The 26,844-nt window shown below is 47.2% G+C and overlaps 1 protein-coding gene across 5 annotated transcripts in view; it reads right to left on the bottom strand.

The window, feature by feature from the left end:
* Positions 1–26,844, bottom strand: part of TRPC6 (transient receptor potential cation channel subfamily C member 6) — a 109,827-nt gene that overhangs the window by 18,262 nt on the left and 64,721 nt on the right. For all 5 annotated transcript variants that reach the window (XM_082683353.1, XM_082683354.1, XM_082683355.1 and 2 more), the window contains exons 2-5: positions 13,841–14,615; positions 8,749–8,934; positions 6,652–6,816; positions 627–843 (exon numbers count right to left, since the gene is read on the bottom strand). In XM_082683353.1, coding sequence (XP_082539479.1) covers positions 627–843; positions 6,652–6,816; positions 8,749–8,934; positions 13,841–14,615 — 1,343 coding nt within the window. The remainder of the gene's footprint in view (positions 1–626; positions 844–6,651; positions 6,817–8,748; positions 8,935–13,840; positions 14,616–26,844) is intronic.

Here is a 26,844-nt window from a genome sequence, read left to right on the forward strand (position 1 = left end):
ACCTGGGGACCCTCCTTACCTAACAAAGGAGCCACCTAACTACTGAATTGTTCCATTCACAAACATCCGATTGAAATACCTTCTCCGTTGCATTATATTTAACAACAAGTACGATTGATTCCAACAACAAGCAGCGCAGTACCTAAGACTTCTCTCTGCTTCGTGACCGGGTGGGGGGTCTCAGACAAACACTAGGACACAGACGTCAGTGTCATGTTACAGACTGCAGAACTGTGGGATCTGATGTATGGAAAGTGCTTCCAGCAGGTCTGTACATAATAGCTGTTCAATAAATCCGATTACTAAATCTCAACATAAAACCATGCGGCTGTTTTTAAATGTGAAGTCCCAGCTCTCCCAAAATACCAACAGCATTACTTCTTCCCTGGCCAGATTTCTATCCTACTGTTTTCTTCCGGGTTTTTCTTGGAAACTTAAGGAGCCTCTGGTGTGTGAGAAGACTGTGCCCCTGGTAATGACCGCAGGATAACCACACTCAAACAACACACAGGAAATCCTGGTGTGTGGTGGCCTGCGTCACACAGGGTGCGTCTGTGCACCTGACGTGCGAAGGGATCAGCCTCTGCCAAGGCCACGCACCCACACAGACGACGACCCGTCTTTACCTACGACCCAGGAGATAATAAGCATCTCCATCCACGAGAAGCAGGAGGTCTTCATCCTGAACAGCTGTTTCGCGTTATCCGTGCTGGTCTCATTGGGACGGAGTGTGGTGCCTTCGAATCTGTCAGCCGCGTTCATGACGAGCAATCCCAGGAAGATGGTGAAGGAGGCAGCGTGTGCCACGAACTTCATGAACGGTCCCCGCATAATCTTCGCCATCTGCCACAACGCACAGTGAAAGAGAATCTTAGCTTTGTTCCCTTCGCTTGGCCAAACACACATGCATACACCTGAGAATCAGTATCTGTGCATCCCAGGGCTCTCCTAAGACAATCGTGTGTATTTATAGAACCGGTGAACGGATAAAAAGCCTTTACGCTGTTTGAAAATGCTGGTCCCACCCCTCATCTATGTAGGCTGATGCTTTGGATTTATAATTCAGTGAGTTCACTTTCCTCTTAATGGATACTTAAGTTCTTAAAATACTACGTAACTCTGACAGAATATTTTACAACCAAGGACAGAGCATAGTGCATCACTGCTCACGAACACCAGACTCATTCCATGGGTCTGGGGTGTCGAGGAACAGCAGTGACGGTCAGGAGCAGAATCGGCTTGGTGCTGGCCCATGTCTGTCCTGCCTGCTGTCCTCACGGGCGGCTGTCAGCGGCCCGGGCAGGCGCTGGGGAGGCTGCGGGGCTGGTGTCCTGCTAACCGGAGAAGCAGCCTGAGCACCAGGACCCCGAAGGCAGGCAGCTCCCATGAGGTACTCGGAACAAGGTCCCAGAACGAGGCTGGATTTAAAGCCCAACAAGGGAACTTTAGGTCCAGGTTCACTCCCTCATGAGCTGAGTGGCAGCGAGTGAACGTCCTAAATGATGTGAAAATCAGGCTCTTTGTGGGAAGCACGGAGGCAGCCGGAGCTCCTGGGGTCCCAGCACAGGATGAGTCTATGTGGGCAATACACAAATCCTTGGGGCCAGGGGGACGATCTGGGTCCGGGATGAGTCTCCAGGGTTCTGCACCCCCCCGCCAATGCTAAACAACTCAGTATGTATGTGTGGTTTTCTGAGGAGACGGCTTATGGTTTGCCACAGATTTTCAATTGAATGTGTTACAACAGAAAAGTGTGTAGTTTATAGCACCGCCAACACCTGGTTAGCATGCTTCTGTGCCAGGTATGATCCCAGTGTTGGACTCTGTCCACTCGCGTCACCGTGACCACAGTCTGAGGGCAGGTGCCACTAAACGTGTGTAGACGATGAAGAACCAGAGGATGGTTGGTCCAGAAACCGGCCGAGATGTCACACCGCTCCTGAGCAGTGGGGCTGGAATCCGAAAGCAGGCATTGCTGCTCACAGTTAATGCTTCTATGTGGTTTACAAATAATTGCCTTGTTTTTTTCATTAAAGTAGACAGAGGGGCGCCTGGGTGGCTCAGTGGGTTAAAGCCTCTGCCTTATGCTCAGGACACGATCTCAGGTCCTGGATCGAGCCCCGCATCAGGCTCTCCACCCAGCAGGGAGCCTGCTTCCCCCTCTCTCTGCCTGCCTCTCTGCCTGCTTGTGATCTCTGTCAGATAAATAAATAAAATCTTTTTTAAAAAATAAATGAAGTTTCTTTGAGGGAAAGAAAAGAAAGTACTTCTCCTATGGGAAAAAAGCTAAATGCTGTGGCAATGTTCTCTGTTCCTACAGACCTTACTTGTCCATGTTTTCCAAAATCATAAATGTTAAAGCTGAAATACATCATAGTTGAGTCTCTTCTCTCTTTTTTAAAAAATATTTTATTTATTTGTTTGAGAGAAAGAGCACGAGAGAGCATGTGAGTGAGGATGAGCGGGGGGGGGGGGGTGGGGCAGAGGGGGAAGCAGGTTCCCCGTGAGCAGGGAGCCCGACATGGGGCTCGATGCCAGGACCCTGAGGTCATGACCTGAGCCCAAGGCAGATGCTTCACTGACTGAACCACCAGGCACCCTAGTCTCTTCTCTCTTGATACTGAGAATCTTACTCCAGGCAGATTGTGAGGGTGGGTGTGAGTTCAAGTATTATCTCTGTCTGTCTGTCCAGACCTGGTTTGGTAGCTTTAGGCCAACGGATCCACAGAATTAGGTACACCTAGACAGACGGCAGAGCCAATGCAAAGTTCCTTGTAAAAATCTGCCATAAAAGTGTCTAAAAATCATACTTCCGTAAGAAGGCTCATTAGCTTGAATCAAAGAGTATTTTTTTTTTTTTTTGGTGTTTTTAGAGATCCTGTTCAGACGGAGCCTCATAAGGGTAGACCGAGAACACGTGTGTGACAAGGTAGGTTTGATTTTCTTTTGCCTCTGGTCCTGAACTACGTTTCTGTAAAAATGTGAACTCTTTAAAGGTTGGGGATAAAAATGGGGTTGAGAGCAAAGCTGCCCACAGTGGGGGGGTGGGGCGCAGGGCACAGGGCTCTGGGACAGGAGCTGGACTGTCCTGTCCCTCAGGGCGGAACGTGAGACTCCTGCCTGGCTCCTCCGGCCAGTGTGGTCCCTCTTGGTTGGACTCAGGAAAGGGAGAGGAGAATCAAACCAGGCACCTTTGCTGCCTATGAAACGTGCTAGTTTAGAGGCAAAAAAAAAAAGCAAACAAATACAAAACAAATAAGAATTTGATTGGCAGGAAACTGAAATGGTGTGTTTGGATGTTCATAACCCTCTATTTCTTTTCTTTCTTTTTAAGATTTGTTTAATTAGAGACGGAGAAAGAGTGCAAGTGGGGAGAGGAGCAGAGGGAGAGAATGTCCAGCAGGCTCGCGGCTGAGCCCCACGGGGCGCGATCTCACCACCCTGAGATCGCAACCTGAGTGCAAACCAAGAGTCGGATACCCAGCCAACTGAGCCACCCCGCTCCCCCATGCCCTCTGTTTCTTACTATAGATCATTGAGAGTGGTGTGTCTCTTTAAACTAAGGGAGATTTTGGCACCATTCAGTGGATTTTAGGAATTGAAATGAGTTACCCATTTTAGTAAAATCTGTCATCTATACCTGCTCAGCTGTAAACAGATTTCTAAAAAAAAGAAACTGTAAAGAAGGTAACTGACACACCTGACCCTTTCCTGAGGGTAACTGCTGGAAGAGATACTTGGCTTTGGATATTGTATATTATACTTTTCTCCAGTATCTACAGACAACGAAACACCTAACTGCCAGGCGCCCACAGCAACAGAAAAGGCTGAAGCAATGGCTGAGTGACCTGTGTCGCCCAGCATGATACCCTCTAGCTCCGGCCATGTCACTGCGAATGGCAAGGCTCTTCCTGATGGCTGCATGGTACCCATCCCACCGTAAGCAGGACAAGTCAGCCAGAGGACGACAAATACCACGTGGTTTCACCCAGACGTGGAATTTAAGAAACAAAACAGATGAAAACAGGGAAAGGAGGGAAAATAAAATAGGATGAAATCAGAGAGGGGGACAAACCATAAAAGACCCTTAATTGTAGGAAACAAACTGAGGGTTGCTGGGAGGGAAGAGGTGGGGGAGGGGGTGGCTGGGGGTCGGGTATTAAGAAGGGCGTGGGGTGTGATGACTCCAGGGGTCGTATCCAAGTGATGAATCACTGACTTCTACCTCTGAAACCAATAATAAGCTCTATGTTAATTAATTACATTTAAATAAAACATTTTTTAAAAAGGTTGACGCTAGCTTAAGCTAAAATAACTTGACGTCACGACATGACCTCTTTTTATTGTAATGAGCATAAAACTATTTGGGTTATGGTGGAAAAAGAAAACAAGTAAAGAAAAAACTTTCTGCAAGAAGAAATCAGACTTGAGGAAAGAAAACCAACCTTACACGGACACACGGACGCTGTCAAGGTGCACAGCCTATGGGCTGATCTGGCTTGATTCTCATGGGTGTGCTGGAAACTGCTTAGTATTGAAAGTAGTATTTTTTTTTTTTTTTCCTAAAGGAGCTCCACGCCCAGTGCAGGGCTTGAACTCACGCCCCTAAGATCATGACCTGAGCTGAAATCCAGAGTTGGATACTTAACCCACTGAGCCACCGGGTGCCCCTAGTATTTAAAACAGTATTTTTAAATAAAAGCATTAATACAGCTTAAGCAAATATTCCCCCATAACCTGTAAATGTTTATGTTCATTGTTAAGGGGAAGACTGTGAAAACCAACTTGTTCATCATGCTTCAAAGGCTAAATAATGGGCAGGAAAACAGACTTTAGTTTGAAAAAAAAAACCTCAACAGTGTCCTTTAATTTGATTATTTGCCTCAGGGCTCATAAATGAGGATGGAGAGCAGATGCCAAAGAAGAAACATGACCAGGGAAGAAGAAATAGTAAAGGAAATCGGGTTAATGAGGATCCAGTCAAAATCTAAGAAACTGTAAGAACTGACAACAGTAGTTTCTTGTCCAAACACGCAGCCTTCCGGAAGGTGTCAGGTGCTGGAACCCCCGGGATGTGGATGGAGACAGTCACTCCGTTCGGAAAGATACTACAACTGAGCTGACCACAGAGTCATCGGGGAATGAGGGTGATTCCGGGCACCCCCGCCGCCCCCCACTCAGTTCAGCTGCAAATCTCAGGACCCTCGGGAAATGCAAGGGACGAAGAGAAATCTGTCATCTCTATGACAAAGGGAAGAGCAGAAAAATTACAGCTTTCTAGAAAATCTGTGTTACTAATTTCTCATTCTAGTAAATCTCTTTCTTTTCATCATTTATGTTTTACTTATAAAAGCTCAACTTGGGGCACCTGGGTGGCTCAGTGGTTAAAGCCTCTGCCTTCGGCTCGGGTCATGATCCCAGGATCCTGGGATCGAGCCCCACATCGGGCTCTGTTCTCTGTGGGGAGCCTGCTTCCTTCTCTCTGTCTGCCTGCCTCTCTGCCTACTTGTGATATCTGTCAAATAAATAAATAAAATATTAAGAAAAATAAAAAAAAATAAAAGCTCAACTTGGTGGCCTTCTATGTTTTAAGGGAAATGACAGATTTTGCCCCCAGGAAGAATCTGTTTCCAGCAGTTCCCATTGTGGCACTGGAAGGAACCTGGTCACTCCCCCTGTGCAGGAAGCTCACTTGGAAAGGTCCCTGAGAGCTAACGCAGCGACTGTGTGACTAAGTAACAAGAAGACATCACGCTGGCCATGGAGACACAGGTGTTTGGATCCACCTGCTGCCAGTGTCTGAAAACCAGCTCGCCATGTCAAGAACAGCGAGGATTCGACTGACATGGACGGCCCGAGAGATGTCTTAGCCACAGAGCTGTGGAATTATTAGTCTGACTCTCAGAGCTGAGACTTAGCCATTCCAGAAATGTGGCTTCAAAAACACGAGTAAGGCTGTTGTTAACGCAGGACAGAATCCTGTGCCTGTTCCCGCACGATGACAGGGCAACTGTGTTCCAGACCGAACTGTCACACTCAGGAAAGGGGGTCCACTCCAACATGGGCTTTCCACCAAAGTCTGGGCAGATGGATTTTGCTGTCCTGTTAGAGTGTATTCTGTCCCTAAAACAAATATTCTTCACTGCCACAAGCGTCACATTAGTGTTTGTCTGATTGTTCTTTATTTAAAATAAGATTTATCTGGTCATGGTAACCAAAATAAATACAAGAAAAAGAACTTTCATCTCAAACTTTGCCAGCAGAGGAATAAAAGACAAGAAAAGTATCTTTTAGGGTTGTATTTGAGATAGCTGCACATGCATACTATGACCCCATTAAATTTAATAGCAATGTATGAACCGACGCGCCTCCAGAGGAGACGGAAAGGAAATCCACTCAACAGTGACTCGGTCTTCTTTCTCGATCGATCCAGCTGTGGTGGGATTACAGGTTAATTTTCTATCACTTTCCCCCTCTATCTCCTATAGCAAATAGATGTTATTTTTGTAATATTAAAAACATTAATATTATTTCAGCCCAGCTGTGGCTTCCATGAGATTTTTCTTGTAGGGGAGAGAATTTCCCCTGCCAGGCTGGCCCGGACCTGCACAGGTGTCTGAAAACCAGCACGGGCAGGCTTCGCAGACATACCTTGCTGCACGGGGCAAACCAGTAGATGAGGGCCAGGAAGGGCAATCCCACGGCCACCGCGAGGACCACCAGAAACTTCACCGCCATCGTCTGCTGCCGTAGACCGGACAGGTTCTCGTACCAGATGGACAGAAGCTGCTGCTGACAATTTGGATGAGCTACAAACTAGCAGGGGAGACAGCGTGGTTAGAGAAAAGTTCAGGAGCCCCTTTCCTGTGTTCTAGTATTGCGTTCTGTGATCTCCCGTGAAAAATACCGTTGGAGAAAGAATAAACGTGAAGCACCCAGTTAACAGGCATGAAACAAGGCAGCAGGAGGTTCTAATAGGTATTACATCAATTTGAAGATTCCAATTTATCACAGGAAAAACTCGGAAATTTCATATTATAAAAAGATTCATCGACGCTGTGCACAAGGACTCTTACATGTCTTTTCCCATCTTGAAAGAGTAATGCCAAGATCTTACTGGCCCAGATGTTTAAATACTGTTATTTATTTGTTTAAATCCTTTTTGTTAAAAAGCACACCACCGGGCACCTGGGCTGCTGCCTTCGGCTCAGGAGATGATCGCAGGGTCCTGGCTTCCAGTCCGGCTCAGCGGGGAGCCTGCTTATCACTCTGCCTCCGCTGCTGCCCCTGCTCATACTCTCTCTTTCTCTCTCTCTCTCTCAAATACATAAATAAAATCTTTTAAAAAGTAAAAATAAGAGAGCAGGCCACCTTTTCCACACTGACCTACAAGGCTACACCTGTTTACCCCCACTGGTATATGGGTCTGTTTCTGGACTATATATTCTATACCATTGATGTATTTTTATTCCTGTGCCATAAACTCTCTCAATTGAGAAAACTTTATAATTAAATTCTACTTGTTATCTTTCAGAATTTTTTTCTCACATATTTATTTTTATAAATGAATGCCACATATGAAGGAGGCAACATTATGTGATAGACAAAAAACAATAATGTGAAATAAAAATTGATTTAAAAAAATTGAAAAGTTAGATAAAGGAACTACTAACACTTAAGGATGATTAACCTTGAAGGTAATTAAAACATGATACAATGTTTATCTTCTCAGAATGGTAAGATTTAACAACACACATCTTGAGTATAAAAAAAATAAGCCTTCTGATACACCACCGGCATGTATATAAACTGGCACACTTTCTGTGAAGGGAAACTTAGCAAATATTTTGAATTAACAAAAACCTGAAAGAAAAAAATAAACTCTCTGATAATAAGCTGATTAAAGGGAACCATAATATATCAACATAGCCTTTGAAAAGATGAGATGGATGTTAATTGACTGAGATGTGAAGATGTCCAAGACACAAATTTGTGGAGAGAAATATAATAGGGATTAACTACTCTCCATTAAGTATTGGGAATATAGAGGGATGCCTGGTGGGTTCAGTCCCTGCAACACGTGACTCTTGATCTTGGGGCCATTAGTTCAAGTACTATAGTAGGTATAGAAATTACTTAAAAGTAAAATCCTAAAAAAAAAAAAAGTTGTGAAGGGAAAAAGGGTGCATGTCTATACTGCTTTACCATAAGCATGTATGACTTTTATTAGACTACTTTATTATGTAATAAAAAATCCATACAGACTTTTTTTTATAGAATTTATCCTTAAAAACTGACTTTTTAAAGATATTTAACTTAAGAAAGCAATCACAAATGTGGGCACTCCATTAAGACCAAGACTGAACGTACCCCACAAATAACATTGGAAGGATGGAGGGCTTAGGTCCTGGAACACATCAACAGATGGGAAATGGAACTGGTTCTCAAACACTGATGTTCCTCCATATAACCAATACCTTATAATCCGGACACACGCAATCATTTTTATTTCATTGGTTAAGTAAAAGGAAAGCAGCAATCATGACATAAATAAGTCTAGATTTCATAGACGGGCATGTACAGTAGGTTCAATGACTCACAGCTAGGCTCTTTAGATTACAGAGGACTTCCCCTGTGCACCTATAGATTAGAAGAACTCAGCCCAAGGTAATCATGGCGGCCCTTCATCCTGACCCAGCACCAAGGAAAATGGAAATGATGTAAATGTGGCATCAGGCCTGATCTTACTTTTTTTACTTCGTATTTAATGGCAAGTTTTAAGCGGCTGAGATTTGGACGAGCGTGATCTCCCCCACTGTGGCGCACATCAGCGTCCCCATTCAGGATGGCCTCTACTTCTTCCGTATTTCTGCACAGATCAAGGAGTCCAACGACAAAGTCTTTGCACTGCATTGACAGCTTTTTGTAGTCATTCTAGGACAGACAAAGCAGAACAAATATCAGTAACAGAGAAGTAGCACATGTGCTGTGCTACCGACTGGAATTTATCAGGGACTTGACTGTGTGTAGAGAAAACAAATGGGAAAATTCTATCTTTAGGTTTACTGTTCTTTTAATGTGCATTAATTGCTGTGCTGCTGAGTAATTTCTGAACTATCTTATCATCATAAAGATCTTCTTCGTATCCAAAGAAAGGAGATTTTTAAAACATAATCCAAGCTATGGAAAAGTCATATACTCGGCCAATCTCTGTGCGGGGGGGGGGGGGGGGGGGGGAGGCGGGGGGGGGGGTGGTCAGGAAAGATACAAAGTAAGCAACTTTCCACCAGCCTGATCATACTACTTTGCATACATAGTATCTCTTATGTTCACACAAGGACATAACCCACATCTGAAAGATCTTTGGAAGATCTTGTAAACCCCTTTGGTAAACTTGAGAAACACAGGACATTTGGACAGGCTCCAGAGAAAAAACAAATATATGTGATTTATCTATTTAATACATTGTTACTGAGGAACTAAACCAAAATCAGGGTCAAAAGACAAGATCTAATATAAACTCTGAAAATCAAGATTCTTTTCTTTGGAGAAAAGGAAATTTAAGAATATTTTTTGATTTAATTTATTGCTGATGGCCTAATATTATGTTGGGAAGATTTAAAAAGTTTAGATAATATTCAAATGTCAAAAATTCATATCTTGAAAACATACTCAACATTACTATTCATCAGAGAAATGCAAGTCAAAACCACAATGAGACACCACCTTACATCTGTGAGAATGGCTAAAACCACAAAACCAAGAAACAATGTGTTGCCAAGAATGTAGAAAAAAGGGAACTTGCATGCACTGTTGGCAATGTTGGGAATACAAATTGGTACAGATGCTATGGAAAACAGTCTGCAGGCTTCTCAAAAAAGTAAGGGACTCCTGGGGGGCTCAGTGGGTTAAGGGAGCAATTCTTGGTTTTAGCTCAGGTCATGATCTCAGGGTCATGGGATCAAGCCCCTTGTCAGGCTCTGAGCTCAGAGGGAGTCTGCTTGAAATTCTCTCCCTCTGCTCTTCCCCCTGCTCTAACATGTATGTGCATGCCCCCCCCAACATAAAGAAATAATTCTTTAAAAAAAATTAAAAATAGAAATACCATAGGATCTAGTAATGCCACTACCGGATGTTTACCCAGAGAAAAGCAAATACAGTAATTTGAAAAGATACATGCACTCCTTGATTTTAGCAGTGTTATTTACAGTAGTTATTTACAGTGTGTAAGTGGGGTAAGTGCCCACGAGTGGTGAATGGATGAAGAAGGGGTGTCTATACCCCCATGGAATATTACTCTGCCATGAAAAAGAATGAGATCTCGCCATTTAGGGTATTCCACTAAATAAGTCTGACGGTGAAAGACAAACACTCATATGTTAAATCTAAGAGTCAAAACAAGCAGAAACAGACCCATCAAAAGAGAACAGACTGGCGATCACCAGAGGAGAGAGGGCAGAGGCTGGGCAAAACGGGGGCAGGGGACTGGAGGTCAGGCTTCCAGCTCCGGAACGAACAGTTCACAGGAGGAAGAGCACAGCACAGAGAGCGCAGTCAGTGTCGTGCAATAACGTTGTGCCGTGACAGATGGCAGTAGGAGGCGCGGACTTGCCCAACCACTGTGTGGCAAGCCTGAGACTAATGCGACACTGTCTGTCAAAGACACCTCAATTAAAAAAAAAACTAAATTCATATACACTGACATCTGCATTCAGGTCTTCCTAATACTTCCTCCCTATTTTTTCTCTTCCTTGAAATGAGACCATTTATAGCCCCATGTTCCTCAAGAAAACCTACTAACTCAGGCTTGTTGCCCTGCAAATGGATCCCATCTTCTCCGGTAATCTTCACAGTCGTCTCATTTACTTCGGTTAGATAATGTGTCCAAGATCCTGCAGACACTTAGTATCAAAATCAGGCTTTAACTCCTGCTCTGTTTGGCCCCAAACCCCCTGCCTTGAAGAATTCTGCCACTTTGTCTCTTGTTTGTAGAAGGCGTTTCTGTTTTGATCTTTGAAGATGTGGGAAGCAAGGAAGGCGAATACAACTCCCATCTTGCACCTCAAAGCTCCGAGGTCCCCTGACGTCCCACAGCCTGAGTGGCAGAGTTTACTGTTGGAGCCACAGCTTTGCTGCTTGTCTCCTTCATCCTGAAACCACCGGTGTGCCTGGTACGGACAGACCCCTAAGAACCAGGAGAGGAAGACGCTGGACTACGAGTGGCGCCGGATGTTAGTCAGCAGGTAATATTTGGGGGAAGTCTGCAAGTGCGAGGCAGCTCCTCGGGCTCCTGTCTGGGAACCCTGCCAAGCAGCTTCCTTTCCAGGTTAGTGACATCTACACATGACACGTTGCTAACCGCAGGTGCGGACGGGCTCTCTAAGGGCAGCTTGATACAACGAACTATGCTTAACTGAGAATGGCTTGTGCTACTTCCAAACTGTCTGACTACCAGGTCAGAGAGTATATAAAGTCACAAGGAAACAGCTTTACCCCTTTCGTGCAATAGTCAGTCAGGGCCCTGGGGACAGATTAGGAAGGACGCAAGCGCTTATGTTTCCCAGACCCACTACCAAGTAGAGTGGCTAGGGGCTGGGGCTTTTATACTTGAATAAACCTGTAATCAAACCACAGATCCTCCTTTGTTAGCTGGTGACCTCAGATAGGGTAGAACCATTCTACGAAGTATGTGCTACTATTATTCCCATTTTACGAATGAGAAAACCGAGGTTTGGTGAGATTAAACAAGTGCTCAACTACATGTGCAAAGTGCTTAGCTTGGTGTTCAGCATTTAGCAAGCATTCGGGAAAACACAGTTATTTTATTTCATTTCATCAAAGGAAAGATCTGGGACACCTGCGTGGCTCTGTTGGTTAAGAATCTGACACTTGGTTTTGGCTCAGGTCATGATCCCAGGGTCCTTGGATCGAGTCCCACATTCAGGATCCCTGCTCAGCAGGGAGTCTGCTTCTCACTCTCCCTCTGTCCCAGCTCCTGCTTGTGCTCTCTCTCTCTCTCTCTCAAATAAATAAATAAAATATTTTTTAAAAAGAAGGCACTATGCAGGCATCAAAAAAAAAAAATAAAATGAAATCTTGCCATTTATGAAAATGTGGATGGAACTAAGGGTATCATGCTAAGCAAAATAAGTCAATCAGAGAAAGACAATTATCATATGTTCTCTCTGATATGAGGAATTTGAGAGGCAGGGTGGGGGGTCGTGGGGGGAAGGGAGGGAAAAATAAAACAAGATGAAACCAGAGAGGGAGACAAACCATAAGAGACTCTTAATCTCATGAAACAAACTGAGGGTTGCTGGGGATGGGGGGTTAGGGAGAGGGTGGCCAGGTGATGGACACTGGGGAGGGCTGTGCTACGGTGAGTGCTGTGAAGTGTGTAAGACTGATGATTCACAGACCTGTACCCCTGGGGTAAATAATACACTCTATGTTAATAAAAAAAATTTTTTTTTAATTAAAAAAGACAAGATCTGAAAAGAGCCTTCCCTGACATTTGCAAATACCCATGCGGCTGCAGGTAAACGTCAGTGCATCTAGTGTATCTCACAGGTAGCCCTCAGTTCCTGGATGAACCCCTCGTCCTCTTAAAGACAAACATGTAAGGCTCAAAATCGATGCTATCTAGAATTTCAAGCACCGCGGGTACAATCAGACATTTAAAAGCAGAGTGTGGGGCAGCGCAGTTCAGGAGGAAGCGTGTCCGCTGGAAAGTTGCATGTGAGAGCTCCGTGCTCTTTGTTTACGACCAGCTGAAAAGCCGCGTGTGAGAGCTCTAAAGGGTCACTGCTAATTCTCAATCACACGAACAAAGCATTTTTTTTTTTTAAAGAGAGAGTAAGACCACAGGAATCCATTGACACGTGTTCTCATATTTTAAGTTCTCTCAGACTGACAGGTAAGGTCACCGGCCGCTGACCATCCAGTCACCGCTGGATGCAGCTGTGACTGCGGTTCCTCAAAAGGGACAGTGAAGCTGGCAGCTGCGTTAACGCTGGGTCACCCCACACATTAGCAAATTAGAACTGAGCGTCTGCCGGACAACCTCCGAGCTGGGAAGAGGTGACCGGAGGGAGCTAGGCTGGGTACCGGGCTCTCACCCTCTCTGAACGTGGCACAAGCAACAAGACTCCTCCATGTTCCTTCTGCATGAGGACTACTTTCGCAGAAACAAGCTTCTGTTTTTGCTCTGATCTTGCCTGACGTAGCTGTTCCCTGCCCGGCATCCCCGAACCCCATGCATTCTGCCCGAAACAGCTGAAATGCCATGGGACCCTCCCTGCCCTGGGAACCCGTCTGAGCTAAACGCTGCTCTCCCCGGCTAGTGGAGCTCATCCCCGCCTCCCACTTCTCTCTGAACCGTACCTATTTCTCTGCACCCCAGGTCACGCCATGACTTCCTCCCCATCACTTGTCTCTCTGGCCTCAGCAGCACCTCCCGCCGTGCTCTGAACGCAGACGCATCCCCCGGGAGACAGAGCCCAGCTGGAGCACAGCATGCCTGTGCCCGGAGGCCAGCTCCGCCGATCCCCCATGGTTGGTCAGGAGCCTCCACCACCTTTCTGTGCCGCCATCCCTTCCTCTGAGAAGCAGCCAGTATCCTGTCAAGGCTGTGATGAGAACTAGAGCAAACAAAGTGTGTATAGTGGAACAGCTCTAAAAATTTTACCACATCTCATTCTGACAAAGAGCTTGTTCAAAGAACACATGCAGTTACTTCCTGCCCACAGTGACTACCACAATGCTGAGCGCCCAGTGGAAGCTTAAAAATACCCTGGACTCTGGCTCCTGCAGGGTCAAGTGCTCAGCGAGGACCACCTACCTTGAACTCCTTCTCAATGTTGGCCAACACTGCCAGCTCATTGCTCAGCTCCAAAGCGGTCATGACCGGGTCCTCGCTGGACAGCGACAGGTAAGCTGGGCTCGCCAGGCCCTTGTAGGCATTGATCCTGGACCTGGAGTGGCTGAAGGAGTCGTGCTTCTGTTTCTGGCTGCACTCGCCGCACTTGCAGAAGTAGTCGTGAGGCCGTTCGATCCGAGCCCCCTTCCGCAAGAGCGTGTGCACGATTTCGTACTCCTGGCAGTGGGCAGCCAGGATGATGGGCGTGACGTCGTGGGAGAACCGCGTGCCATCCTCATCGTAGGCGTAGAAGTCGTCTTGCTGGAGTTCGGACTGGCTGGGGCTCGTGGCTAGCCGCCTGCCCTCCGCGAAAGCCGGGTGGCTGAGAATGGCCTCCACGATCCGAACGTAGCCTTTACTGATGGCGAGGAGCAAGGCGTCCCCGACACGAGCCAGGTTTTCCTTCTTGAGAAGCAGCTCTGTGATCTCCAGGTGCTCGTTGGCCACGGCCAGCTGCAGGGCATTCTGGCCCATGTAGTCCACGCAGTTGACGTTCAGCGACACACACTCCTCCAGCATCTTCCTCACTACGGGGATGTTGCCATACTCCGCAGCATCTAGGAACCGTTCCTCCTCAGCCGACAAGCTTGTGGAGCGGTCATTAAACATGTAGGCAGGTCCCCGGTTGGCTAACCTTCTCCCCTTCTCCCGGAGAATCGTCTGCCGCCGGTGGGCCAGCCTGCTGTCAGCGTCCCAGCTGTAATAAAGCAGAAAGATTGGGAACAAATCCTATTAGGAGCATTTCACTGTGTCAGACGGCCTCCTGTTCATCTAATGCAACCCTCAAGGATATCAGATGCTGCCACAGCGTCTCTAGACCACTGCAACGCACATGAAGATGCGTTTATCTGTTAATGGATTCCAAGAGCTTGCTTCTCCTTTAAGAAAGTCAGGCACTTTGTGAATTTTGAGGTTTCCGCTTGGGGTGCAAACTGGCAATTCCCATAATCTCTCTGGGCCGTTTGCATGGGGATTAACAGGTGTACTTCAGTCACAGAGGGTATAAGGCCCAGAAAAACCAATGGTGAGAAAAGTAGGAACTTTTCTGTCCTTATAAATCTTACAGTCTTGGGGGAAATGGGGGATCAGCACAGTGCCTTGTTTTCTGCCGTTTGTCATGATAAGCCCAGAGCCAGGTCACCTACGATGCTTCCAGGAGAAAGTTACAGGCTAAACACGGGAGAATAAGGACTCCGGCGCAGGTGTGTGGGGAGTGCAGGACAGAGGTCGGGGGCAGGTGGAGAGCTTCTCCAGAGTAGGCATCGACGAGATGCTACAGCACAGGTTTCATTGGCAGGACTCAGACTCTGCGAGGTGTTCTAAAAATCACTGGAAATGAGAACATGGTGATTAAGGCATAGGGTGAAAAGAACATTTCCATGATGGAGACACTGGTCCAGGAGGGGCCTGGCCTTCAACATAAGCCCTCAGTCTGGGCGACAAGAAGTGATCCCTTCTCTAATCAAATGATACTTTTTTTTCTTATTGATTTATAAATTTATGACAAAGTTTAAGGCTCAATCCTTATCACTGTCACCAACTGGCCTGAAATGGGTGACTCCCTGCAGAACAGGAAAGGGCCACGAGGGCCACTTTAGGAGTCGGGGGCTGGGGCTGAAAAGAAGGAGAAAGGTGTGACTGATGATAGAAGTGACGGCTGTTTCCGGTCTTTGTAAATGTTTCTAGAGCCATCCCTCTGAAGACTTGTCACGCATTTCCCATCAGGAAGAGAGCTTAAATCAGTCCAAAGACCCCATAATGATTCTCCCTTCCAATACGGACTAATTATCTTTCTCTAGGAGTCCTTATCCATCTCGATACCAAATCTCTAGTCTATGGTAGTATGATGGCCAAAGAAGTAGCAGAGCTCAGCAGCACAGAAACGGATCACAGTTCTCTGAGCAGCTCCAAGAGCACGCTGCCGTTTTCACCCTGTTTTCCAGAGACTGATTCAACCCAGAGCCCTTCAGCCATCCACGGTCTCTCTTCAAAATTAACCAGGCTGATGTTTTATTTAAGAGACAACTTTGTAAATTCAAAAACTGATGTCCAGGGAGGCGCCCGATGGCTCAGTTGGTTAAGTGTCTGTCTTTTGATTTCAGCTCAGGAGATGGTCTCAGGGTCATGGGATCAGGCTCTGCATCAGGCTCTACAACCCCTCTCCCTCCGCTCCCCTCCACACTCTCTCTCTCTCTAAAATAAATAAATAAAATCTTTAGAAATACAAACATAATCAATCAATCAATTATGTCAAGGGCCAATGGCCAGACATATGCCAAATTTCCAGTAATTTTTAAAGCAGGTCTTTATGTTAAAAATAGAGTTACCAGGGGTGCCTGGGTGGCTCAGTGAGTTAATCCTCTGCTTTCAGCTCAGGTCAAGGTCTCAGGGTCCTGGATCGAGTCCTGCATCAGGCTCTCTGTTCAGCGGGGAGCCTGCTTCCCCACCCCCCGCCTCTGCCTGCCTCTCTGCCTGCTTGTGATCTCAGAGATCACAAGCAGGCAAAAATAGAGCTACCTTATAACCCAGTAGTTGCACAATGGGGTATTTACCCCAAAGACACAGATGTAGTGAAAAGAAAGGGCATGTGCACCCCAATGTTCATAGCAGCAATGTCTACAATAGCCAAACTGTGGAAGGAGCCAAGATGACCTTCAGCAGACGAATGGATAAAGAAGATGTGGTCCATGTACAAAATGGAATGTTACTCAACCATCAGAAAGAATGATACCCAACTTTTGTACCAACATGGATGGAACTGGGTGGGGGGAGTATGTTGAGTGAAGAAAGTCAGGCAGAGAAAGTCACTTATCACATGGTTTCACTCATACATGGAACATAAGAGATAGTACGGAGGACCACAGGGGAAGGGAGGGGAAACTGCGTGGGAAGAAATCAGAGAGGGAGACAAACTGTGAGAGACCCTGGACTCCAGGAAACAGACTGGTTGCTGGAGCAGGGGAGAGTCAAGGGCTGGGGTAACCGGGTGACGGGCATGAAGGAGGGCATGTGATGTGGTGAGCACTGGGTGTTACACACAACTGAGGAATCACTGAACATTGCCCTAAAAACTGTAGTTTGGCTAACTGAACATAATAAAAATAAATAAACATAAATAAAAAATAAAAATAAAACTACACTAGTGTAAGATTGAGATCTGCTTTTCTCTGTTAGAGACAGTTTTCTTGGATTGTTGGTCTGTTTCGGGTAAGAAATAATAAACAAAGTTTCTTCTTTCTTTTATCTACCCAGAAAGCCAAAGTCTCTATGTTTCGCCTTTATCAGGTCTTTGTTCACTTAAGAAAGTTAAAACTTCTCAATGTTAAAGGTGCCCAATATTGCCAACAACTAAATTGCCTTCTAAAGACTCTCTCATTGCCACCGTGGGTAAAGAGGTAATTAAATATCAAGTTGTGTAACGATCTATAACCCTACTTAGGCATGCACTGTAAACCCTTCTGAGGTGTTGTTTTGTTGTTGTTTTTAAGATTTTATTTATTTATTTGTCAGAGAGAGAGAGAGTACAGACAGGCAGAGAGGCAGGCAGAGGGAGAGGGAGAAGCAGGCTCTGTGCGGAGCAAGGAGCCCAATGCGGGGCTGACGCTGGGACCATGACCTGAGCCGAAGGCAGAGGCTTAACGACTGAGCACCCAGGCGCCCTCATTTTTAATTTTATCAAAGTCACGCATGCGCACAACTTAAGGACTCTACAAACATGTTATAGGAAACCAGCAAGTGTTTGTTCTTCATTTCCCCTCTTCCTGATCCCGAGGCAGTAATGTCAACTGTTTTAGCTGATTATTGAATAATTTCAATCCTTGTATCCATATAACTTAGTAACACTGTGATTTCTAATTTTCCAGGTTTGTCATTATCTGTGGATGACCCACGGAAGCTGAGCATTTAGCTCACTTTCACAGTCTCCCTCCCTCCCACACACACCCACAGGCACACACACAACCACATGCACAGCCCCATCACTCCACAGGCACAGCACACATCTCACCTGTAACTATGATGTTCGAGTAACGTGGGGCTGGTCCTGGTCACGACACACAGCGCATGTGGTACCTGGCCTTGCTTCCCTGTGCCCTGACCCCCCGTGGTTAAAAATTCTCTTTCTGTATTCATACCCTCATGTTCTGTGTACCTATGACCAGATCAACAAAACTGGACTCTCCTTCGATCTGAATCTTCTTGTAATTCATCCAGCACACTACGTATTTGTTTAACTTGAGCTTCACGAAGGGGGTCTGCTAACTGGACCTGGACGCAGTCTAGACTTGAATAGGTGTTGTCTTTGGATCTTGCTTTTGGCTTCCTCCCAGGGATTCTCTGCACTTTGTGTTTGCTTTGGGTGTCCCGTGTAGGGTACCCCAGGACCCCCCCGCCCCGCCAAGTCATGCCTGTGTTCCAGCACGGCACAGCCTCCAGGAGCTGCCTGAGGAAGGCAGATCTCTTCAGATGCTGCACGTCTAGAGGTGACCTTGTATAATGCTATCTTGGTTGCATAGAGACTTCTAGGTTGACAGTAATTTTACAAGAATTATTCTACTAGATTCTAGCTTTTTTTTTAACATTTTATTTACTTATTTGAGAGAGAGACAGTGAGAGAGAGCATGAAAGGGGAGAAGCAGACTCCCTGTGGAGCTGGGAGCCTGACGTGGGACTCGATTCCATGACTCCCGGGTCATGACCTGAGCTGAAGGCAGCGGCCCAACCGACTGAGCCACCCAGGCACCCTAGATTCTGGTTTTTACGGTGCTATTGGGAAATAACATTCTGGATATTCTCTTTGCCTCTGATGCCATAAATTACATAGTTTTTTTACTGGAGGGAATCTGTTTTCCTCCACGGTTTTGTGCACCCAATAATTCTTTTCATCTGCAAAAAAAATGTGGCCTCTTCTAAGAAATTTTTTTTTTTCTTTTCTGAGAAATATTGTTGACTGATGTCTCTGGTAATTTTGTTTCTGAAGGTCATGGTTATTTCTGGGACTCCTTTTGGATCCTGGACATTCTGGGATTACTGTTTAGTTTTTTTATCTTTTCTCTCTGACTTTCCAGTTAATTCATGTGTTTGTTTGTTTGGTTGGATTTGTGGAGTTTTCATTTTTTGTATTTTGTTTTGTTTTCTTTTTGATGGCTTTTTGTTTTAGAATCTGGACATTTCTTTAACTTTATCTTCTAATAAATTTTTTGAAAGTTTTTCTCTGATCTTGTGTTTTTAATTCTCATCTTTTTGTCGTTTATAACACTTTTGCTGGTTTCACAGACACATTATCTTCTCTTCCCTAAATCCAGAGACATTACTGATAAAGACCACACAGATCCGAACGATTCAGAAAATTTACTCCCACACTGCTTTGTAATGAATATTTTGTACTCTATATTTCATGTCAGAGTTTTTCCTCAAAAAGCTAGTGGACCTTAGTAGATATTCTTTTCCATTAAAAAATAAGTATTAATTCCAATGTCTTTTCTAAATTCTTCCCCAAAAGAATTTGCTAATGTCGGTTTTGGTAAAAAGTGATTCTCAGAGGTGAGCTTCTGGAAGAGCAGCGTCATCTCTGTGTTAACAGAATGCGTGAGGTAGACCCTCGAAGAGGTCACCCAGACCCCACCCGTCGTCCCTCGGAGATTCTGAGCCCCCTTCCCTCTCTCTGCCGCTCCTCTGGCTTCTAGGAACCCACCCAGTCCTGCCTCCTTGCGCCACCCGCTTCGCTGCTGTGGACCAGAGGAGCCTCGACCCTGAGGCGGGGAAAGCGTCTGCAGAACACGCATAACACGCTGGGAAAGAAAAACTAAAATCAAAGGAGAAAAGAGCTAAGATGAGGGGTTTGTGGAAGTGCAAGGAGTGAGCACATGGGGGAAAGTTCTCGTGCTACTAGGACAAAACCAACAAAGCACAAATGGATGCAAAAGGGTACCAACTACCAAGAACTCAAGAGCCACGTCTCTGTACTGTTCTTTCTCTTCGGTAAGGATGGGTGAACGGTCACTCCAGCCTATGTCACGGGACCCCGAATGGTCACTCTGGCCTATGTCACGGGACCTTCCAGGGCAACCGAAGTGACAAATGTGGGTGGCGCCTCAGCTGGGGCCACGGGCGTCTGCGTTTCTGTGAACAAGAAGCCCCCAGCGTTCGCACCTCGCAGCCTAGTCGGCTGGAAAGGCAAGGACGACTATGGAGACGAGCGGCTTTTGTCCGTTTAGAGGAAGAAAGATTATCATCGGTAACGTCACTCATATCCCAGTTTCCAGGGTTTTATTCTTGCACACAACACCTCTAAATAGACACTGAGGGAGTTGTGTCGTCTTTAATTCTAATCCTGACTTATGACTTGAATCCCTGCTTGTCTGGACAAGGGAAGGTTCAATGCTGACAGGCCACCCTTCCTAAGGGTCTGTCCGTCTCCTCCCGGATGGCTACGGCTTTCGTACTAACAGCAAACACATCTCCACAGAGAATGCTTCCTTCCGTTTCAAAGCATCTTCCGGCTCCTCGCGGCAAGCACTAACATCAACCCACCGGAGAAGTGTACGTTTCAGAGACAATTTATTTAGCTTCACCCTGTTGCCAGCACCCTGTGAACGCACGGGGAGCCCGAGGCAGAGTGTTGGGAGGGGCACGTGAGATGCTCTGAGGAACACGGCCGCGGCAGGCACAGGAGGGCAGGCCTCCTCGCAGGGGCCGGCGGTCAACAGAGGCCTGCCAGCAAGGCAACCCAACAAAACGCACCCTTGGCTCTCTCCCAGCTCCCGAACTGCAGTCTGAAAACCCTCCACGCGTTGCATCTGGTCACACGTGCTCTGGCTCCATCCCTACCTTACAAATGCAAAGGCAGAATGTGTAGAACGACTCAAGGAATTCACAAGTTAACACCTTCAAGACGATCCTCAGTGCCGCTGGATTACAAGTGCCTCCTGCCCCGAGAACAGAATCTATAAGGCTGTGTTGTAGGACTGTACCTTAACCCCAAAGAAACCGAGTTGAACCATCTACCAGGAGGAGGAACAGCCACCCAAAGCCACACATCAGTCAACAGAAGAGATATTTTCACTCCAGCTGAAGGGTACACTTCGACCAAGTCAGTTCTTCTGTTTAAGAAAAATATGTATTAAGAATTTTTCTCCATCCACTTAGCCATATGCAGCATGACTGGGTCTTTAGTGACCTACATTTTTCATGTCTGTATTTTAAAAAGTTGTTTTATCACAAGACGTAAAAACCAGTTCTAGGAAGGAGTGTCACTCACTAGCCATGCCCCTTGGTACACAAATATTGACCAGGCCACGAAAATCAACAGTTTTCACATGCCTCATTTTCCTGATTCTTTCTGCTGGCAAAACAGAAAGAATCTTGCTCTGGAGAGGGGGGGATGGAACAGTCCGTTGCTACTGAAAATGCCGGCAGCGCAAAGTGGCCGCGGAGCCGAGTGGACTGTGTGCTCGGAGCCGAGAGCGAGCGCCTTCATTCCTCCATTTCCCGGTCAAGCGTGATGTGCCCTTGCCGGATGGAACGGCTCTTACGCAAACCAAGCTTTATGTTAAGTACGTGGCTTAACGATTGGCTCTTTGCTTCAAAAACCCTTGACACTGTCAAGTGAAAGCACACTTGGACTGAAGCAAACACGTGAAAAATACGGCTATGCTCGCAGCCCGGGAAGAGCCACGTCCACGGCCAGACGTGCACCAAGAGGTGAGGACGGAGGAGATTCCAATTAGCAATAATCGCGCCTCGAGGAAACCTCATTGGCTACGATACTGCCACTGCGCAAAGCCAGGACGGAGGGGATTCCAGAGCATCGTTTCTAGTTCCTGCACAGTGACCCGTGGGGAAAATCAGACGCGAGTGTCTGGAGAGTAAGAGTCAACACGACCAGCAAATGTGCAGACCACTTTAGGGGGATGAATGGTAAAAGCACTTTTCTTTTAACTTTATAAGAATGAGGCGGTTTTTACCTCGCTTCCTCCCTGGCCACACACATCCCTGGCCTTCCCTTCAGGGCTGAGGGAGCGGTAAACATTGAGAGTGGTTTTCTGTGTCCCAGGAGAGCAAGGACGGCTTTGCCGTATTCACCAGGAGATCCCCCTGTGCTTAGTGGAAAGGCACAGTACAAACCGTAAGAGGAATAACGTTCAAACATTATTGAGCCCACTGCGTCCCGTTAAGGCAAACACAACCCCATAAACACACACCAGGTTGACGGAGGTAGCAGACAGAGGAAACAGAGAGCCGTATCTTTTTAACGGCATCCCTGTGACTTGCCTGGATCCAGAAGTGGATCCAGGCAAAGGATCCTGTCCTTTGACAAGATCCAAGAAAGGATCTTGTCCTTTCCTGTAACCTTTCCTGCTCTCTCCCCGTGTCCTTCACACCCCACGCAGCATACCCACATGTTCACAATGTATTCCCAAATCCGGGGACTCCCACTGGGCTCTCAAAAGGGCAAGTCTTGATTTTGACTCGGTCAGCTTCAGCTTCCCCCCGGAGGTGTCCCATTCCCTCCAACACCATCTTCCTGTGTGCTCAGTCACGCGAATCGCGCCACTCCTGTGTTCAACGAGGGACAGCACACCCCAACCGCTCGTCACTGTTGTTGGGAGCCAGCATGTCTTGTGTATGTTACACATTTTTGTTTATTTTTATCGCCAGTTGACATTTTGCTTTTATAAAGTAGAAACCTGGGGCGCCTGGGTGGTTCAGTGGGTTAAGCCTCTGCCTTCGGCTCAGGTCGTGATCTCAGGGTCCTGGGATTGAGCCCCGCATTGGGCTCCCTGCTCAGTGGGGAGTCTGCCTCGTCTCCCTCTCCCTCTGCTGCTCCCCTCACTTGTGCTCCCTCTCTGATAAATAAATAAATAAAATCTTTAAAAGAAAGAAAGAAACAAACAAACAAGCAAGCAAACCTGACCATGTGAGAGAACGGAAACCAGAGTAAACAAGGAAACAGGTACAGATTGTTCATAAAATAACAAAGTCGGAAGAGTAAGTTTCCTGGGAGCCCCTCCCGTTCGGGGACCACTCACTTGCGAACATTCGTAGGTAGCTCTCTGGGCACATGCATCTACTTTGAGCGATCTTAATAGAGAACCCTCAAAAAAACTAAAAAGCTTAGGTGTACTACAAGCAAAATTTATCCCAATTATCTCATCAAAGAAAGAGGTTTACACGGTTTGCTTCTATTAACAGAAACCTGGTCTCTCTCCACCCGGACGCTCTGTGTACGATGGAGTCCAGGCAGGAGAGAAGCGGCCCACTTCTCCTGGGGGGTCCGCGAAGCTGGACGGGACGACGCTGGGAACGGTGGCAGGAATTACGGAAATCCAACATGGTGCCATGCTCAGTCCAGAAGTCACGTAAGGACGAGATGGTCACTGAAGTTAGACAGGGTAACTGTAAGACAAGGGCCAGTCCCAGAGTCTCTGGCCTTCAGTAAGGGCAACAACCAGCCCTCAAAGAGAGAGCCGGCGATCTGGTCCGCTGACGTCCTTCTCCTGCCCTCTTGCCCCACAGGGGCCTAGGATGGCTGCACCCGGCTTAGTCCGGAGACAAAGGAGCCCATGGCTGCCGCCCACGCCGTCTGCACTGATGCCCACCCCCACAGGCAGAGGACGGTGAGCATGGTGGAAAGCGGACCCGGGAGCCAAGCCAGCATCCTCCAGCACACGCTCTGAGAGTGACCCTGACCTCGCCACGGTTCATGCCTACAGAAACCGCGGCTGAAACGTGTGCACAGAGACGATGGCAAGTGCACAAACTTCTGCCATGAATCACAGGTTCTCATCTCTCTCAGCTTGTCGTCCTGTCTATTCGCTCTCGGGAAAACACCTGCATCCGACTCCAGGCAGCGTCTTCAAAAATGGGCCTGTAACTAGGGTTCGTCCACCTGCGTTAAGTTACTCCCCACAAGAAGCTCAGCACGAGCCACTCTGACTAAGCTGAGGGTCCGAAGGGAAGGACTGTGACGTCACGGGAACATTGGCATTGGTCAAATTGTGCGTCCGGCACACGCTGAAGCCGCCGACCGAGGCACTAACAGAGCTAGGACACGGGCTTCAGCAAGCGGAGAGGACACCCTCCCAGCCTCTCCCACAGGTGCCACGTCGCCCCAAGCCCGCACCCACGGGACAGTGAACACACAGAAAAGAGGGCTGGACGACATAGCCCACGGGTCACCTTGTCTGGAAGCCACACTTCCGGAATGCCTGTCCTGCTGATGGGGAATGGGCTTCGACACAGCCCTCGAACTGCCAACCACCACCACGGGCCCAACAGTTCGATCATTCATTCATCAGCTCAAATCCTTAGCATTCAGGGCACTGTGCTGGGCACAGGGGACATGTGACAGGAGAGACAGCAGGGAAAGACACACAAGAGAGCACAGAAAAGAGAGCAGTCCACAGAACACTACAGGAGAGTGTTCCTTATTAAAGGAACGGGGCCGTGGGCTACAGAACTTAGCAAGTAGTTCTCAATGCAGTCTGAGCGTCGGAGAGAGCCTTCTGAAGACAGAAGCAGGAGGGAGAAGTCAGCCGAGGGAGGGCGGAGAGGAAGAAGCTGCCAGGCACACAGAACCGTGCTTGTCTCTAGGCCAGTAGTCCAGAGAAAGGGAGCGGTGTCCATTACAGCTGCAAACCCCGGGGTTCCCTCCCCCAAGGACTTTCTGATTCCTGACTCAGCTGACCTGAAGGTGCGGAGTCTCAGGGCTCAAAGCCAGGCTGTGGATTCCACTGGGGTTCTCAGGTCAGCACTTGGGACTTGTACATCAGGGAGGAAGAAACATTTAAGAAACCCCCCAGGAGCTAAGGAGTCCAGCCTAGAAGATTCAAGCTTCAGAACCCAAGGGTTTGGTCTCCAGCTCAGGGAGTTCTGTTCTGAGGGGTTTGGAGCTTGAATCAACCAAGGTCCCACGTCTAGAAAAATGGAGGACAAATTCAGAGTTGCTGAACACAGAGTTCCAGGGATCTGAACTTGAGGCTGCTGCAGGAAGCCTGCAGGATCCTGGAGGAACACGGCCTGAAGAAGGAGTGGCTGTGTCAGGAGCCCAGACACTGCGCCCTGCTCCGGGGTCATCCTTCTGAGCCTCGGATGCCGGGGCTGGAACGTGGGTGGGTGAGGTGTGGTCGTGGACCAGGTCGGACCTTGCAGGGCTGCCATGCGATGCATGACTTGTTGACTCCAGCTGGAGCTGATGGGTGATCATCTAGGACGGACTTTGAATACCCTTCTCCGTTGTCCTTGCTGAGCGCGTTCCGGCCCGAATGAACAAGATGTCAGCTAAGTGTCCCCAAGCCACCTCGTCCAATCTCCACGGTGGCCCAGAACACGCGGACTGCTTTCTCTGCACACCAACGTGCATTTTCACTGCCTTACTACAGTCCTCATCGTCAGCGTGCCCTGTGCTCCTGTGCGCTCTGGGCTTCCCGCCCCGCTCCCAGATCCTGTGCTTCCCCTGCCTTTCCCACGGACACGTGTTCCTAAAGCCTGCACAAACCCTCGTACTACGGTGCCGAAGTGCCTTACGAGTCTGCAGATGAACAAATAACGGGAAGGAAGCAGAAAAGAAAAGTGAGGGGAGAGCATCGTGTTTTTTCACATTCTTGAGTTTCTCAAACAATGCTATTCCCTAGAAGAACCTACCCTTACTCTGCATTTAGAATGACACTTAATAACCAAGTGTGTGACAACCACACGACACAAAGCATCTCCGCCACCAGAGACTTAAATGCGGAGAAGTGTCTCCTGGATTTATGAAGTCAGTGACTCTTCATAAGGCTCCTGCATTGTTCGGGTGGCCAAGGGGAAAGACACGGACCACTCTGGGGACAGAACCCAATCTGCTTCACTTCCTATAAAATGCCAGCCTATTCATTTAGGATTTCTCCTGCCAGAAGGAAGTAATCAAATCAATAACACACCAGTTTTCAGAAATTAACAGTCAGATGCTTACCCAACTGAGCCATCCAGGTGCCCCAGCACAAACATTTTTAGATATAACACTAAAGGCATGACATATGAATTTTTAAAAATTGGTTAAGTTGGGCTTCATCTTTGATGAAGAACATCCACTTTTTGAAAGACACTGTTAAAAGAATAAAAAAATAAGCCACAGTTTGGAAAAAATGTTTGCAAATCACCTATCTGATAAAGGATTTATATCCAGAATATATAAAGAGCATACAGCGTTCAATAATAAAAATCTAATTTAAAAAGGGAAATAAAACCAATTAAAAATAAGCAAAACTTTGACAAACATGTCACCAAAACATGCATATGGATGTCAATAACCACAAAAGAGATGCAAATGATGGCTTCGATGAGACGCACAGCATTCCTGCGAGCACGGCCCAAATTAACAAGAATGACTACCACGCTGCAGTGAGGATGCAGGACAACTAGAACTTTCTTCTGTTCCTTTTTTAAAAACTATTATTATTGTGCAAGACTTCTGGCTCAGTGGCACCGTCTTCTGTGACTGCCCCAGAGCTCCGAGACTGCCGTGCATTGTTGGCTGCTCAGGCGGCGGGAGGTGGGGCTGTGGTTCTGGTTGCCTACCCAATTCCAAGACCAAACCTCTTCCCTCTTGCTCTCTGCTGTCTCACTACCTCGTGGCCAGATGGCACTTCTCACTTTACTTTTGCCTTTCTCCGGAGACGGTGCACCCTTTGAAGAACACTCTTTCCAACCCTGCAATCTTCTAAGTCCTTCTCTGCAGTCCAGCTCTGACCGCCCAGGGCAGATTCATTTTTAGTGTTCTTCAGGAGAGGGTCAGCTGAGTCCCTTCCAGCCGTAGTTTTAGATCAAGCCCGGCTTTTTCACCAGTTTTCTTCTAATCTCTTTTTTGCAGTTTTTCTTGCTCTGTCCTTGCTTGTCCTTGGGTACACAGGCCAGGATGGAGGGGAGCGGGGCCGGGGGATGGGAGA

The sequence above is a fragment of the Mustela nivalis genome, assembly GCF_964662115.1.
Source record: "Mustela nivalis genome assembly, chromosome: 9".
Classification (NCBI taxonomy): Eukaryota; Metazoa; Chordata; class Mammalia; order Carnivora; family Mustelidae; genus Mustela; species Mustela nivalis.